Below are 18,067 nucleotides of genomic sequence, written 5' to 3'. Positions count from 1 at the left end.
CCTGCCCTGAAAGAAGGATGGAGAAGGGGGGAGAGAAGGTGAGAGGGAGCAAGAGGGAGAGAGAAGTGGAAGAGGGAGACACTAAAAGAAAAGGTCAGAAAGGAGAAGTCCGTCGTATGGGTTCAATGGTGGAAGGCCAATTGTAGCCTGGCTACAGATTTATTTGGTCATTCTCTGTTTAGTGTGACAATAACCATAGGAGTTGCTAAAACAGTACAGGCTAGAATTTGCTTAGGTTAGTGGCCAATATATGCCTTTTTTTATGTTTACTAAAGATATCCACTGCATCCTGTTCTAGATATATAACCTGGCTAAACCTGACTCATCATAGTTGAGCACAGAATTCAGTCTGGTTTAGAATTGCAACATTTCGGGCCTCCCGAGTGGCACAGCGGTATAAGGCACAGTGCTTGAGGTGTCACTACAGACCCGGGTTCGACCCCAGGCTGTGCCACAGCCAGCCGTGACTGAGAGACCCATGAGGCGGTGCACAGCTGGCCCAGCGTCGTCTGGGTTAGGGGAGGGTTTGGCTGGTTGGGATGTCATTGTCCCATCGCGCTCTAGTAACTACTTGTGGTGGGCCGGGCACCTGCAAACTCACTTCAGTAGCCAGCTGGACGGTGTTTCCTCCAACACGTTGGTGTGGCTGGCTTCCGGGTTAGGCGAGTAGTGTGTCAAGAAGCAGTGCGACTTTGCAGGGTTGTGTTTCGGAGGACGCATGGCTCTTAACATCAACTCTCCCGAGTCCGTATGCAAGTTGCAGCGATGGGACAAGACTGTAACTACCAATTGGATCAATTGTGGAGTAAAAGTACAAAAATGTTGGTGAAATCCTGGTTGGAGGATTCTGGACTTTCTCCTTATTCCCTCGTGATTCCAGTAATCATCCGACTGGGAATTTTGGGAAAACTACCTGAATTAAACCCTAGTCTGGTTTCACCAGGCTTCTAGACTGGTATCCCAGCAAACAGTGCAGTGGAATTCTCTTTAAATGGTTGAGGTTAAAGTTCACACCCCACCCGTATTAGCCAGTCACACCTGAGGCCTCATCTCTCCCACCTGGCCTGGCTGCAGTATCTGCACTCCGCTGGGCTCAGAGGGCTTAGAAACCTGCAGGCCTGGACACAGCTCCACTGCAAAGGGACTTGCTTGAGGTGTGAACAACGGACGCCATTATGTGTCAAATGACCTCAGGGGCGGCAGGTAGCCTGGTGGTTAGAGCATTGGGCCAGTAACCGAAAGGCTGCAAGATCGAATCCCCGAGCTGACAAGGTAAAAATCTGTCATGCTGCCCCTGAACAAGGCTGTTCCTAGGCCGTCATTGTAAATAAGAATTTGTTCTTAACTGTTAAATAAAGGTTAAGTAAAAAAGGTTTCACTCAGTGCCATTGCTAACACTGAAACCTCATGGAAACTGCAAAGAGACTGGTACCAGATGAGGACATATTATAGATCTCCACTTTATGGCTGACCCATAAATGTTATCATAACTAATGCAAGAGGGTTGAGCTACAGAGTAATCCCTTCCAGATAACATAAGATAATGGTGGTTGGGGCTGAGGGAAGAAGTGAACAGTTCAGCTGCTTCTGTGAATGTGTGTGAGAGCCAGAACTAGGACACAGGAGGACCTCCCTCTGAGGCCTTGGATTGTGGGATAGGATCACAGCCAGTGTGTGTGGAAGCACTGAGAGAGTTCCCTCCTGCGGGCCACAGCAGGAGGGAGATCAGTTACAATCAGGTTCAGAGAGGGGGTTATGATCTCTCTCTCACACACACACACACACACACACACACACACACACACACACACACACACACACACACACACACACACACACACACACACACACACACACACACACACACACACACACACACACACACACACACACACACACACACACACACACACGTGATCCATCCATGACATCATTTTGGTCTTGTTATACCATAGATTAATTTCTCCCAGAACCTACTCCAGTATTCACAGTGTCTTGCTATGCTGAAATATAACACTAAGTGTATATCTAATCTGATATAATAGGGTAAAGATCAGTAGGTCAGAGCAGGGTCAGAGGTCATCACTGATCCAGCCTGGAACAGTAGAGGTGTTCAAACACCCCATCCCACTACATCCTCCTGACCCTTTACCTAATTTATCTCCCACCCACCACCCACCTCACCCTCACCTCTCCCCCATGCACCTTCCACCTTTCCCCCATGTCACCTTCCACCTCTCCCCCATGTCACCTTCCACCTCTCCCCCATGTCACCTTCCACCTCTCCCCCATGTCACCTTCCACCTTTCCCCCATGCACCTTCCACCTCTCCCCCATTCACCTTCCACCTTTCCCCCATGCACCTTCCACCTCTCCCCCATGTCACCTTCCACCTCTCCCCCATGTCACCTTCCACCTTTCCCCCATGCACCTTCCACCTCTCCCCCATGCACCTTCCACCTCTCCCCCATGTCATCTTCCACCTCTCCCCCATGCACCTTCCACCTTTCCCCCATGCACCTTCCACCTTTCCCCCATGTGACCTTCCACCTCTCCCCCATGTCACCTTCCACCTTTCCCCCCATGTGACCTTCCACCTCTCCCCCATGTCTCCTTCCACCTCTCCCCAATGTGATCTTTCACCTCTCCCTCATGTCACCTTCCACCTCTCCCCCATGTTATCTTCCACCTCTCCCCCATGTTATCTTCCACCTCCCCCATGTGATCTTCCACCTCTCCCCTCATGTGACCTTCCACATCTCCCCCCATGTGACCTTCCACCTCTCCCCCATGTCACATTCCACCTCTCCCCCCATGTAATCTTCCACCTCTCCCCCATGTGATCTTCCACCTCTCCCCCCATGTGATCTTCCACCTCTCCCCCATGTGACCTTCCACCTCTCTCCACCGTCACCTTCCACCTCTCCCCCCATGTGACCTTCCACCTCTCCACCTCTCCCCCATGTTACCTTCCACCTCTCTGCCATGTCACCTTCCACCTCTCCCCCCATGTGACCTTCCACCTCTCCCCCCATGTGACCTTCCACCTCTCCCCCCATGTGACTTTCCACCTCTCCCCATGTGACCTTCCACTTCACCCAACCATCCCTCTGACTTGCTCACCACCCAGCATATGCATTACCTCTCTCCACCCTCCACCTCACCTCTCCAATGCGCCAAAGGGAAGTGTGTTGAGTTGGGTACTTCCTTACAGGGGAGGCAGAAAAGAACCTGGAATAGGATGGGAAAGGGAGGTAAAACAGAGGAGACACAGACCTCTCATTCACTGTCCTCACCCCCCTCGCTCTCATTCAGCTGTTACAGCCTGTGTTTGCTTTGCCTTGGCAGGGGCGAGAGGGGGGGCTCCGGAGGGGCACAAAGCCGCCTTTCAAAGAGGCTAGCGACCCCACGGCTGAGTGAGGAAGTCTGCACAGGGGCCGAGCAACACCCCTTCCCCAAACTTCACAGCCTCCCGCCATCCCGCCACTGCCCCCTCTTAAATCACTGACTGGGCCGTACACACACACACATGGCCAGCTAGCTCCCCCTTCCTTCTGACCTCCGCTGGTTCTAGAATCCACACGGACTCACTTCCAGGCAGCCAGGGCCCTTCTCCAAAGTCATTAGTGTAAAGAGAGGGTATCCTGAGGTGAATCAACATGCAGCAGAGTCATTCATTTCCAGCACCACTGATTCACTTTTTCAACATATCCTCTAGTACTAAACAGGGACATGAGAACAGTATGGCCAGGCGGACCTCAAGAGGGGACTATTTTATAGTTGCTCTGAATGTGCCTAGTATTCCTAAAGGGCCGATCACATGCTATTCATCATTCTATTCTTGAGAGATGATTGCTGTCATGTACAGTAAACTGTTACATAGGACTCTTTGAGACATGTTCTAGATACAGCTTTAACAGTATCCTTAGCATGTCTCTCCCTCACCCCCTCTTTTTTTACAGGGTATTGCAACATTCCAACCCAGCCTGTATGACAGCCTGGACTGTACCACTGTTGGATTGCTCAATTTATAGGGTGACAGCTTGCTAACTCCTATGATTATTGTCACTGTTTGGCGTAAATAACCATAGGAGTTGGCAAGACAGCACAGACAGATCTGGGACCAGGCTAATGTTAGCAGGGTTGGGCTAGTTAAAAAAAGGGGAAGAGAAGATGATGTATAGCATCTTTCCTTAGGACAGGTCTTGTAATGGTTTACACGTGGAGCTACTGGGGTGTGTGGGATATAAGAGGGGCTTTTGTGTCCAGACCCCCGCAGTGGATTCTGCCCCAGGCACCACGGAGAATGGAGCACACTGATAGAACCATCAGCCACAGGAAGGGATCTGATGGGGTTTAGGGACGGTTTCCAGTTTTAATGTCACGTGCATAAGTACAGAAATGCCTTTCTTGCCACCTCTAAACCCAACAATGCAGTATTCAATATCAATGTAACACTACAAATAACAGAAGGTAGAACAGAAACACACAGAAATATAAAATAACAAGAACACGAGAAAGTAAGAAGTTATATACAGGGTCAGTTCCAACAGCATATTTACAATGTGCAGGGATACTGGAGGGAAAGAGGTAGATATGTATAGGGGTAAAGTGACGAGGCATCACAGGGAGGGACAGTTTAAAGGGGATGACGGTGTATTTTCTGCTACATTAGACAAACAAACATAAACTTAAACACGTTGGCAGTGTGTGATGTGAGTTACACAACTTAGAGGGAGATCTACTCTGCTGGTAGAGGCTTGATGAAGTTACCACATGTACCCAGACTCTCTGGAGGTCAGAGAAGCAGGCAGAGGGAGATCTACTCTGCTGGTAGACAGAGAAGCAGGCAGAGGGAGATCTACTCTGCTGGTAGAGGCTTGATGAAGTTACCACATGTACCCAGACTCTCAGGAGGTCAGAGAAGCAGACAGAGGGAGATCTACTCTGCTGGTAGAGGCTTGATGAAGTTACCACATGTACCCAGACTCTCAGGAGGTCAGAGAAGCAGACAGAGGGAGATCTACTCTGCTGGTAGAGGCTTGATGAAGTTACCACATGTACCCAGACTCTCTGGGTACATGTGGTAAGAGAAGCAGATAGAGGGAGAAGGGGAGGGAAACGGAGCCAGGGCATTTGTGGCCCATTTTCCGTGAGTGTGATAAGCTCAATCAAGCACTGCTAAAGTTGACATTATTAGTATTCAAATACTATTTAAATGCAGGTCTGGTATCCACTATCCATTCTTATCCATCTTCTACCTCATTGGTCAGGTTACAACACACTCTTATTCAAACATCATGTGATATTGTGTGTGTTTATCAGTCTGTGGCTGGAGTGTGTATGAAGCAGGTGATTGCCTTGTAGTGTTGACATATGTGGGGTTAGACAGATATAAACTGTTGGAATCTGTCAGGACAGAGAACACACACGTACACACGTACACACACACACTTTCAAGGTGGGAGACACAGGTCATTGTAGGACATTACTCTGAATTAGATATCAAACACATGAAAATGATTAACTAAGTTCTTGTCAAGGCTCTACCTATCTCCTACTACTACTCTACCTCTGGGAACATCAATACATTATACATGTGAGTCAGTATTAAAATGATTCCTTGGGAAGGACTCAAATGACCAAAGGACCAATCAGAGAGGTGGTAGGCGTGGTTTAGCCCCACATAAGTTATTAGAGTTATGATTTAGATTGGGGCTAGTGTCCTTTGAAAGGATAGGTTCTAGTGCCCACCAATGTGACCTGATTGCTCTGAAAGTGAGCCAGACAGCAAGAGACAGGAGATACAACAGATTGTATATTAACTTCTCTTACTGACCTGATACCAACCTGACCATGGGCAGAATGCCATCAGTAACATGATCATTCTGTGTATACTTTTTGGTTATATGTTGTCTGTACGTTGTATGGGTATTTCATGATTAGACAATTGCTAATGAACTTGGCAGTTGGTTTCACCTTGCGAGAGAGTATGTCATATTACCAATGCACCTTTCTGCAGCAAGGCATTCTGATCTGTCCCTCCAGCACGTATGGTTTGTATTGCTGTGCTTTGAAAAATGGATGAAGGACTCCCCTCCACTTACCGCTGACTAGGTTATGTTACAGGTCTCCACTAGGTTATGTTACAGGTCTCCACTAGGTTATGTTACAGGTCTCCACTAGGTTATGTTACAGGTCTCCACTAGGTTATGTTACAGGTCTCCACTAGGTTATGTTACAGGTCTCCACTAGGTTATGTTACAGGTCTCCACTAGGTTATGTTACAGGTCTCCACTAGGTTATGTTACAGGTCTCCACTAGGTTATGTTACAGGGCTCCACTAGGTTATGTTACAGGTCTCCACTAGGTTATGTTACAGGTCTCCACTAGGTTATGTTACAGGTCTCCACTAGGTTATGTTACAGGTCTCCACTAGGTTATGTTACAGGTCTCCACCAGGTTATGTTACAGGTCTCCACTAGGTTATGTTACAGGTCTCCACTAGGTTATGTTACAGGTCTCCACTAGGTTATGTTACAGGTCTCCACTAGGTTATGTTACAGGTCTCCACTAGGTTATGTTACAGGTCTCTAGTAGGTTATGTTACAGGTCTCCACTAGGTTATGTTACAGGTCTCCACTAGGTTATGTTACAGGGCTCCACTAGGTTATGTTACAGGTCTCCACTTGTTTATGTTACAGGTCTCCACTAGGTTATGTTACAGATCTCCACTAGGTTATGTTACAGATCTCCACTAGGTCATGTTACAGATCTCCACTAGGTTATGTTACAGGGCTCCACTAGGTCATGTTACATGTCTCCACTAGGTTATGTTACAGGTCTCTACTAGGTTATGTTACAGGTCTCTACTAGGTTATGTTACAGGTCTCCACTAGGTTATGTTACAGGTCTCCACTAGGTTATGTTACAGGTCTCCACTAGGTTATGTTACAGGTCTCCACTAGGTTATGTTACAGGTCTCTACTAGGTTATGTTACAGGTCTCTACTAGGTTATGTTACAGGTCTCCACTTGTTTATGTTACAGGTCTCCACTAGGTTATGTTACAGGTCTCCACTAGGTTATGTTACAGGTCTCCACTAGGTTATGTTACAGGTCTCCACTAGGTTATGTTACAGGTCTCCACTAGGTTATGTTACAGGTCTCCACCAGGTTATGTTACAGGTCTCCACTAGGTTATGTTACAGGTCTCCACTAGGTTATGTTACAGGTCTCTACTAGGTTATGTTACAGGTCTCCACTAGGTTATGTTACAGGTCTCCACTAGGTTATGTTACAGGTCTCCACTAGGTTATGTTACAGGTCTCCACTAGGTTATGTTACAGGTCTCCACTACGTTATGTTACAGGTCTCCACTAGGTTATGTTACAGGTCTCTAGTAGGTTATGTTACAGGTCTCCACTAGGTTATGTTACAGGTCTCTAGTAGGTTATGTCACAGGTCTCCACTAGGTTATGTTACAGGTCTCCACTAGGTTATGTTACAGGTCTCCACTAGGTTATGTTACAGGTCTCCACTAGGTTATGTTCCAGGTCTCCACTAGGTTATGTTACTGTGCTCCACTAGGTTATGTTACAGGTCTCCACCAGGTTATGTTACAGGTCTCCACTAGGTTATGTTACAGGTCTCCACTAGGTTATGTTACAGGTCTCCACTAGGTTATGTTACAGGTCTCCGCTAGGTTATGTTACATGTCTCCACTAGGTTATGTTACAGGGCTCCACTAGGTCATGTTACATGTCTCCACTAGGTTATGTTACAGGTCTCCACTAGGTTATGTTACAGGTCTCTACTAGGTTATGTTACAGGTCTCCACTAGGTTATGTTACAGGTCTCCACTAGGTTATGTTACAGGTCTCTACTAGGTTATGTTACAGGTCTCCACTAGGTTATGTTACAGATCTCTACTAGGTTATGTTACAGGTCTCCACTAGGTTATGTTACAGATCTCCACTAGGTTATGTTACAGGTCTCTACTAGGTTATGTTACAGGTCTCCACTAGGTTATGTTACAGGTCTCCACTAGGTTATGTTACAGGTCTCTACTAGGTTATGTTACAGGTCTCCACTAGGTTATGTTACAGGTCTCCACTAGGTTATGTTACAGGTCTCCACTAGGTTATGTTACAGATCTCTACTAGGTTATGTTACAGGTCTCCACTAGGTTATGTTACAGATCTCCACTAGGTTATGTTACAGGTCTCTACTAGGTTATGTTACAGTGCTCCGGACATCAGTTATTTGTGTCTTTAGATTAGAACACAGGTCATGTGGTATTCTCTGCAGTGTGTAGAAATTAGTTGAGCGCTCTTTGTGTGTGTGTGTGTGTGTGTGTCCCGCTCTCTGTGTGTGTTTTCCCTCCTGTGTGTGTGTGTGTGTATGTACGTGTGTGTGTGTGTCCCACTATGTTTGTGTATGTCCCACTCTCTGTGTGTGTGTTTTTCCTCCTGTGTGTGTGTGTATGTGGGTGTGTGTGTGTGTGTCCCGCTCTGTTTGTGTGTGTTCCGCTCTGTGTATGCCTTCCTGTGTGTGTGTCATCCCCTGCTATCTCCTGCTGATCAGGCCTGCTATCCCCCTGGGCTGGGTTGTGGCGGTGGGGTGGCTGAACATGGTGACCCCTTCCCCTCTCAGACACAGCTTCTCCTCATGTGGCCCCTGGCCAAACTCGCTCTCAAAGACCACCATTCAGTTCTGCACCGCCGCAGCGCAGCTCTCTGTTTGTGTAAGTATGTGTATGAGGGAGTGAGTGTGGGTATGTGTGGGGGTGTGTCTGTTTGAGAGAGAGAGAGAGAGAGAGAGAGAGAGAGAGAGAGAGAGAGAGAGAGAGAGAGAGAGAGAGAGAGAGTGAGAGAGAGAGAGAGAGAGAGAGAGAGAGAGAGAGAGAGGGAGAGAAAAGCCGGGGCAGGATTTGTGGAAATTACAGTAGGATAATTGCTTGTGTGTGTGTTTGTTTATGTGTCAGCTGGGGGCAGGAGTAGATCAGTGTGTGTATTAGAGCTGTGTGGCAGAAATATAGACAGTACTGTGACTGAGGGAGGAGACAGAGAGATAAATTGAAATTGAATTGAGAGAAACATAGATAGAGAATGAGAGGGACAGAGAGAGAGAGTGAAAGTGAGAAAGAGAGAGTGAGAACAACCGAGCAATTGAGAGAGAGAGAGAGTTGCCCTCTATGGTTGTGAGGTCTGAGGTCCACTCACCAACCAAGAATTAACAAAATGGGACAAACACCCAATTGAGAATCTACATGCAGAATTCTGACAAAATATACTTTGTGTTCAATGCAAAACCCCAAACAATGTATGCAGAGCAGAATTATGACTTCACCTGCTAGTTATCAACATCCTATAAGGAAGCAATGTCCACACATTCCACCACAAAGCAACAACATTGTAAATACAACTTATATTAATCTGTTTATTTACCTTTCATACTTCAACTACTTGCCCGTTGTTTAAACACTGTACATAGACAATAATATAACATTTGAAATGTCTTTATTCCTTAAAACATTTTGTGAGTGTAATGTTCACTAAAGTTGCCTTTGTTTATTTCCCTTTTGTTTCTTGTCTATTCTATTTGCTTTGGCAATGTAAACATATGTTTCCCATGCCAATAAAGCCCTTTAAATGTAACTGGACTACTGTACTACTGTGTGTTACTCAGAGACTGAGAGAATAGTGGTGGTGTATTGTTACATATTCTATATTACTTTGGACATTTAGCAGACGCTTTTATCTAAAACTATTTACAGTTGTTATATTAGTGATATTAATCCTGTATATTCTTGAAGAATATCACTTCATGCATCATGAAATAAAGGTTCAAATGAGCTTGGAAGTCTGAGGTGTTGCTGATTGGATGATAGTTGTGGGAAGGATACCGTGATTGGAGCTCCAGTCGCCACTGGTTAGTGGAGTTACAGGGGCAGGAGAGGGGTCCCCCAGAGGTGAGTTGATCGGACCCTGGAGATGGGAGAAGGGGCCAGTGTGTTCAGTGGGCCTGAGTGGTATGGGGGCTGTCGGTGTCAGGCTGTGTGTGTTTGTGTGTGTGTGCGTGTGTGTGTGTGTGCGTGTGTGTAAAGTGGAACTGAGTGGGGGTTGATGGGCTGAGAGAGGGGGTCATGCAGTGGGGCTGCAAGGTCCATAGCGATTGGGAGGTGCTGGCCAGGGGGGCTAGAGGGCAGTGGCCGGAGGGAGGTAGGGGGTGGAGGGGTCAGGGTGAGCATCTGGATTGGATTGTAGACATTCCTGTGGAAGAGTGTGTGAGCAAAGGTCACAGGAGGGAGGGGACACTGGGAGAAGTGTGTGTGTGGGGGGAGGGGGGAGACTGTGCGTTTTGTTTGAGTGTACATGTGCATTACTAGGAGGCAGGGTAAGGCTGTTTAGTTATGCAACATTCATGTGGTTGGATATTAAAGAAGAATTCAGAATATGCCAGAGCCATCCTCTAACCTGTCCCTGTATTAAACAGAGGTCCTCCTCTAACCTGTCCCTGTATTAAACAGAGGTCCTCCTCTAACCTGTCCCTGTATTAAACAGAGGTCATCCTCTAACCTGTCCCTGTATTAAACAGAGTCATCCTCTAACCTGTCCCTGTATTAAACAGAGTCATCCTCTAACCTGTCCCTGTATTAAACAGAGGTCATCCTCTAACCTGTCCCTGCATTAAACAGAGGTCATCCTCTAACCTGTCCCTGTATTAAACAGAGTCATCCTCTAACCTGTCCCTGTATTAAACAGAGTCATCCTCTAACCTGTCCCTGTATTAAACAGAGGTCCTCCTCTAACCTGTCCCTGTATTAAACAGAGGTCCTCCTCTAACCTGTCCCTGTATTAAACAGAGCCATTACTTAACCACACCTTCACTGACTCGCTCTGTTCATTGGTCATCACATTATTAAGTGGTTAAAAACACTGAATTACTTTGCTGTTCCAGTATAAATCATTGGCATCGACCATAGCAGTCATATACCGGTATTATTATATGAAATAAGTGTATTTGATATTAAAACCCACATTCAATATTTATTTTATCTTTATTTATCTAGGCAAGTCAGTTAAGAACAAATTCTTATTTTCAATGACGGCCTAGGAACAGTGGGTTAACTGCCTTGTTCAGGGACAGAACGACAGATTTTTACCTTGTCAGCTCGGGGATTCGATCTTGCAACTTTCTGGTTACTGGCCCAACACTCTAACCACTAGGCTACCTGTCTCTAACCACTATCTCTGTGCAGGTCGGAAGTCTGTGGGAATAGAGCCATTGCACTCTCTCCAAGTATGATTGGCTGAATACTAGGGCTGGCCACTCTCTCCAAGTATGATTGGCTGAATACTAGGGCTGGCCACTCTCTCCAAGTATGATTGGCTGAATCCTAGGGCTGGCCACTCTCTCCAAGTATGATTGGCTGAATACTAGGGCTGGCCACTCTCTCCAAGTATGATTGGCTGAATGCTAGGGCTGGCCACTCTCTCCAAGTATGATTGGCTGAATACTAGGGCTGGCCACTCTCTCTCTCCAAGTATGATTGGCTGAATACTAGGGCTGGCCACTCTCTCCAAGTATGATTGGCTGAATACTAGGGCTGGCCACTCTCTCCAAGTATGATTGGCTGAATACTAGGGCTGGCCACTCTCTCTCTCCAAGTATGATTGGCTGAATACTAGGGCTGGCCACTCTCTCCAAGTATGATTGGCTGAATACTAGGGCTGGCCACTCTCTCCAAGTATGATTGGCTGAATACTAGGGCTGGCCACTCTCTCCAAGTATGATTGGCTGAATGCTAGGGCTGGCCACTCTCTCCAAGTATGATTGGCTGAATACTAGGGCTGGCCACTCTCTCTCTCCAAGTATGATTGGCTGAATACTAGGGCTGGCCACTCTCTCCAAGTATGATTGGCTGAATACTAGGGCTGGCCACTCTCTCCAAGTATGATTGGCTGAATACTAGGGCTGGCCACTCTCTCCAAGTATGATTGGCTGAATACTAGGTCTGGCCATTTCCAGGGATCTCACAATATGATATTTTCACGATACTTTGGTCTTGATACAATATGTATTGCGATTTGATACTGTGATTTTGTGATTCTATGTTCCTAACATATTACTCACTATGTCTGCTGCAGAGAGACAGAGAGATAGAGAGGCAGAGAGGTAGATAGACAGAGAGACAGAGAGACATAGAGGCATAGGACAGAGAGACAGAGAGAGACAGAGAGGCAGAGAGACAGAGAGGCAGAGAGGCAGAGAGACAGATAGGACAGAGAGACAGATAGGACAGAGAGACAGAGAGACAGAGAGAGACAGCGAGGCAGAGAGACATAGAGAAAATTAGTTTTGATCAGTCATGGAAATAAAAGTGCTGAAAACCAATTGTCTCCCTGTTTAAAAAGAAGACAGTGAACAAGTTATGAAGGAGTTTTGGTCCAGGCAGGTACAACCACCTAGAGCAAAATAATATTGCGATATTGTCAAAACAATACGATATGATATATTACCAAAAATAATATCCCAATATGGAACTGTATAAATGTTTCCCACCATCACGACTGAATACCTGATCTTCTCTGATTGGTTGTCTGTGCAGGTGGGAGGTCCGTGGGCTGCAGCCATGCTGTCCCTGGATGAGCCATTGGACCTAATGCTCCCCCGGGGGCGTGTCAACGGGCGAGACAGGGGTGCATGGTCACCCCCCACCCTCACCCTCTCTCCGATACCCTTCAAGCGCGCCCGGCAGCTCCGCATGGCTGATGATGGCACAGCCGTCATAGTGCCCGCCTCCCCGGCCTCGCCACACACAGGTGGGTGACGACACACATGACGACACACACACACACAAACACACACACAGGTGGGTGACGACACACACACACACACAAACATACACACAGGTGGGTGACACTGCGCACACACACACTGCCCCCCACACACAGGTGAGTAACACTTTTGACACACACACACACACACACACACACACACACACACACACACACACACACACACACACACACACACACACACACACACACACACACACACACACACACACACACACATACACACAGAGGTGGGTAACACAGGGGCTCAACAGCAGTACAAATTCCCATATTCTATTCATGGCTGACATGGCATTAGATAGGACGTACTAACAACACAAAACCTGACCTCATACATGAACAAGTTTTTTGAACACAAAGAGAAGAGTGGGGGAACCCATTGCTGTAACACACTGCCAATCAATCCCTCTAATCAGATCACACACCCACAGGTGTTAGGTACTCTGACCGACCGATCTGACAGAGTCTGATCCCTCCTCACCCTTCCACAGGTGTTAGGTACTCTGACCGACCGATCTGACAGAGTCTGATCCCTCCTCACCCTTCCACAGGTGTGCTGGTGGTCTCCAGGGAGAGGTCAGAGACGCCCCCCACCCCGCCGGCCGTGGACCTCAGTACGTCCCCCTCCTCCCGCCACACCTCCAGCTCCCCAGAGATGACCAACGGGAACGCCGTCTCCCACCACATCATTGCAGGGGTGAGTAGAAACCATCTGACAGTACGGACACTTCTGAATAATCATGTTCCATTGAGGAGGAGGAGGAGGAGGAGGAGGAAGAGGAAGAGAGATGCTTCCCAGCCAATCCCAGCTGTATCAGTTAGAGCTGATATCCTGTCACACCGTCCTCTCCCAGTAGATTATCTTTAATGAGAAAAGGCGAGGAAGCACGACACAAAGAGTCAGGAACACAGCGACAACAAGAGGGCTCACACACACTATAAACTATGTCACAGGTCAGTAAGTGCAGAGTGACTGGATGGGGTTTTAAAGAATTAACAGAGACAACTCTCTTCTGAGAGGGAGAAAAGAGAGCGAGAGAGAGAGAGAGAGAGAGAGAGAGAGAGAGAGAGAGAGAGAGAGAGAGAGAGAGAGAGAGAGAGAGAGAGATGACTACAACTGGACCACAATCCTCTCGCTGTCTAACAAATGTGTATGTGACAAATCTCATAAAATGAGACCAATTCCTGGTAGTCAGCTGTGCTTCTGCATTCATCAGTATGTGTGTTTTTGTGTCTGTGTGTGCTTGTATGTGTGTGCGTGTGTCTTAGTTTTGGCAGCTGTGTGTGCATGCATTTATGTATCTGTGTGTGTGCACGGTTGTACAGTATGAGTGTGTGTGTGCCCATGTCTGTGGGAGTGCTTGTCTGGGACTCACCGGGAAGCAGATAGAGGCTGAATGGCCACAGCCAGCAGCTCTCAATACAATTGGGAGCGAATTGAATTAGACGGCGTGAGGTCTGCATGGCTGTACCTCGCTGTAAATCTGATTACACACACACACACACACACACACACACACACACACACACACACACACACACACACACACACACACACACACACACACACACACACACACACACACACACACACACACACACACACACACACACACACACACACAATGCCCGAGGCCACTGAGTGCAAGTAACACAGAGAGAGAGAGACAGAGAGAGGAGCTTGTTATACGGAACACAGGACACATTATGTGTTTGATCAACAGTGCCCCCCCTCCATAACAACCTGATTCCCTTATGTGAAGTGTGACAGGGGTGTTAGGAGCTGCTCTGTGCCCCTAATGTTGCCTGTGTGCTGTTAGTCCTAACCAGGCTGAGTCAGAGGACAGGGCCTGAGACAGAAGACTCTCATTACAGACCATGGGTCCATCCATTCACAGCACCACTGTTGGCTTTTATAATGTCCTAAGCCAAATATGAATGTTTACACCGCAGAGTGGAAGCAGAGGGACAGGAGAGGAGAGGGACAGGCGAAGGAGAGGGACAGGAGAGGAGAGGGACAGGAGAAGGAGAGGGACAGGCGAGGAGAGGGACAGGAGAGGAGAGGGACAGGAGAAGGAGAAGGAGAGGGACAGGAGAGGAGAGGGACAGGAGAAGGAGAGGGACAGGAGAAGGAGAGGGACAGGAGAGGAGAGGGACAGGAGAAGGAGAGGGACAGGAGAAGGAGAGGGACAGGAGAAGGAGAGGGACAGGAGAGGAGAGGGACAGGAGAAGGAGAGGGACAGGAGAGGAGAGGGACAGGAGAGGAGAGGGACAGGAGAGGAGAGGGACAGGAGAAGGAGCGGGACAGGAGAGGAGAGGGAGAGGAGAGGAGAGGGACAGGAGAGGAGAGGGACAGGAGAGGAGAGGGACAGGTGAGGAGAGGGACAGGAGAGGGACAGGAGAGGAGAGGGACAGGAGAAGGAGAGGGACAGGAGAGGAGAGGGACAGGAGAGGAGAGGGATAGGAGAGGAGAGGGACAGGTGAGGAGAGGGACAGGAGAGGAGAGGGACAGGAGAAGGAGAGGGACAGGAGAGGAGAGGGACAGGAGAAGGAGAGGGACAGGAGGAGAGGGACAGGAGAGGAGAGGGACAGGAGAAGGAGAGGGACAGGAGGAGAGGGACAGGAGAGGAGAGGGACAGGAGAAGGAGAGGGACAGGAGAGGAGAGGGACAGGAGAAGGACAGGAGAAGGAGAGGGACAGGAGAAGGAGAGGGACAGGAGAAGGAGAGGGACAGGAGAGGAGAGGGACAGGAGAGGAGAGGGACAGGAGAAGGAGAGGGACAGGAGAGGAGAGGGACAGGAGAAGGAGAGGGACAGGAGAAGGAGAGGGACAGGAGAGGAGAGGGACAGGAGAAGGAGAGGGACAGGAGAAGGAGAGGGACAGGAGAGGAGAGGGACAGGAGAGGAGAGGGACAGGAGAGGAGAGGGACAGGAGAAGGAGAGGGACAGGAGAGGAGAGGGACAGGAAAAGGAGAGGGACAGGAGAAGGAGAGGGACAGGAGAGGAGAGGGACAGGAGAAGTATAGAAGAAGGAGAGGGACAGGAGAGGAGAGGGACAGGAAAAGGAGAGGGACAGGAGAAGGACAGAAGAAGGAGAGGGACAGGAGAAGGAGAGGGACAGGAGAAGGACAGAAGAAGGAGAGGGACAGGAGAAGGAGAGGGACAGGAGAAGGAGAGGGACAGGAGAGGAGAGGGACAGGAGAGGAGAGGGACAGGAGAAGGAGAGGGACAGGAGAGGAGAGGGACAGGAAAAGGAGAGGGACAGGAGAAGGAGAGGGACAGGAGAGGAGAGGGACAGGAGAAGTACAGAAGAAGGAGAGGGACAGGAGAGGAGAGGGACAGGAAAAGGAGAGGGACAGGAGAAGGACAGAAGAAGGAGAGGGACAGGAGAAGGAGAGGGACAGGAGAAGGACAGAAGAAGGAGAGGGACAGGAGAAGGAGAGGGACAGGAGAGGAGAGGGACAGGAGAAGGAGAGGGACAGGAGAAGGAGAAGGAGAGGGACAGGAGAGGAGAGGGACAGGAGAAGGAAAGGGACAGGATGAGGAGAGGGACAGGAGACGGAGAGGGACAGGAGAAGGAGAGGGACAGAAGAGGAGAGGGACAGGAGAGGAGAGGGACAGGAGAAGGAGAGGGACAGGAGAAGGAGAGGGACAGGAGAGGAGAGGGACAGGAGAAGGACAGGAGAAGGAGAGGGACAGGAGAAGGAGAGGGACAGGAGAAGGAGAGGGACAGGAGAGGGACAGGAGCAGGAGAAGGACAGGAGAAGGTGTGTGTGTGTGTGTGTGTGTTTGATGGAGTAAGACAGACATTCTAACCTCTAATCCTCCTCCATCTTCTTCATCCTCTTCCTCCTCTCTCTCAGGACTCAGCTCACATCCGTTATGTGGAGAGCAGAGCCTCCTCGCAGGCCTTCCAGTTCTTCGTGCCGATTGGTGCTGGGGCCGGACTCCACCTGCCGTCATCCATGTTCATTGGCCAGCCCAATGACAAGCGGGCCTCTCCCGATCTCTCAGCAGACGAACAGCTGGCCTGTCGCTGGAGGAAGGTGAGACACAGGAAGTCATGCAACAGGGGAAACATTTTAGCCTGGGCCCAGATCAGTTTCTGTTGTCTTGCCAACTCCCATGTAATGGTCATTGTCGAGACCAGGAGTTGACAAGCCAGCACAAACAGATCTGGAACTAGGCTAGGACCATTTTGCTCTGCAGCCAGGTGTTACCATGACATAACTAGACACTACAAAGGTCATTGTTTCAACATTTCACAATGACAGTGGTGGATGTTCAACCTTTTCTACTTTTACATTATTCTTCCTCTGTCTTCCACCACTCACCCCCCCTCTCCCCCCCCCCTCTCTCCCCCCTCTCCCTCTCCCCCTCTCCTTCTCCCCTCTCTCCACCCCCTCTCCCCCATCTCCCTCTCCCCCCATCTCTCTTTCCCCCATCTCTCTCTCCCCTCTCTCTCTCCCCCCTCTCTCTCTCCAGTGCCATCTTCTCTTTGAGTCCCTGCAAGACCTTGTGGACCACGTCAACGACTTCCACGTCAAACCTGAAAAGGATTCTGGGTACTGCTGCCACTGGGACGGCTGCGCTCGCAAAGGGCGGGGCTTCAACGCTAGGTGAGATTGACCTCAGATCATGACTGAGATGATTAACTAACCACTGAAATGTGTCCAACATAAGACATTCAGAACTCCTTCATGAAACCAGTCTTAACACCTCTATGAGTGTGTCGTATCATTCAAAACTACCTTCCTAACTTTACAGAAAATTCCTTGTACTCATTCAAGTACATTGTTCCATATGGGTATGCGTGTGCACCTGTTATTATACTCGTGTGTGTGTGTGTGTGTGTGTGTGTGTGTGTGTGTGTGTGTGTGTGTGTGTGTGTGTGTGTGTGTGTGTGTGTGTGTGTGTGTGTGTGTGTGTGTGTGTGTGTGTGTGTGTGTGTGCGTGTCTGTGTGTGTCTGTAGGTACAAGATGCTTATCCATATCCGTACACACACCAATGAGAAGCCTCACCGCTGCCCCACCTGCAACAAGAGCTTCTCTCGCCTGGAGAACCTCAAGATACACAACCGCTCACACACAGGTTGGTCAGACAGACAGACAGACAGTCAGACAGACAGACAGACAGACAGACAGACAGTCAGACAGACAGACAGACAGACAGACAGACAGACAGACAGACAGACAGATCAGTGCA

General features: G+C 48.8%; 1 protein-coding gene across 1 annotated transcript in view; it reads left to right on the top strand.

Annotated features, from left to right (window-relative positions):
• LOC129833680 (zinc finger protein GLIS2-like) overlaps positions 1-18,067 on the top strand; it is a 69,415-nt gene that overhangs the window by 44,301 nt on the left and 7,047 nt on the right. Inside the window, exons 2-6 of the mRNA XM_055898427.1 lie at positions 12,613-12,826; positions 13,414-13,559; positions 16,725-16,907; positions 17,347-17,480; positions 17,835-17,953. Of these exons, the coding sequence (XP_055754402.1) occupies positions 12,637-12,826; positions 13,414-13,559; positions 16,725-16,907; positions 17,347-17,480; positions 17,835-17,953 (772 nt within the window). The 5' untranslated portion in view covers positions 12,613-12,636. The remainder of the gene's footprint in view (positions 1-12,612; positions 12,827-13,413; positions 13,560-16,724; positions 16,908-17,346; positions 17,481-17,834; positions 17,954-18,067) is intronic.

This window comes from Salvelinus fontinalis, chromosome 34 (genome assembly GCF_029448725.1).
Source record: "Salvelinus fontinalis isolate EN_2023a chromosome 34, ASM2944872v1, whole genome shotgun sequence".
NCBI classification, from domain to species: Eukaryota; Metazoa; Chordata; class Actinopteri; order Salmoniformes; family Salmonidae; genus Salvelinus; species Salvelinus fontinalis.
This window is presented reverse-complemented; position numbering and strand designations above follow the sequence as displayed.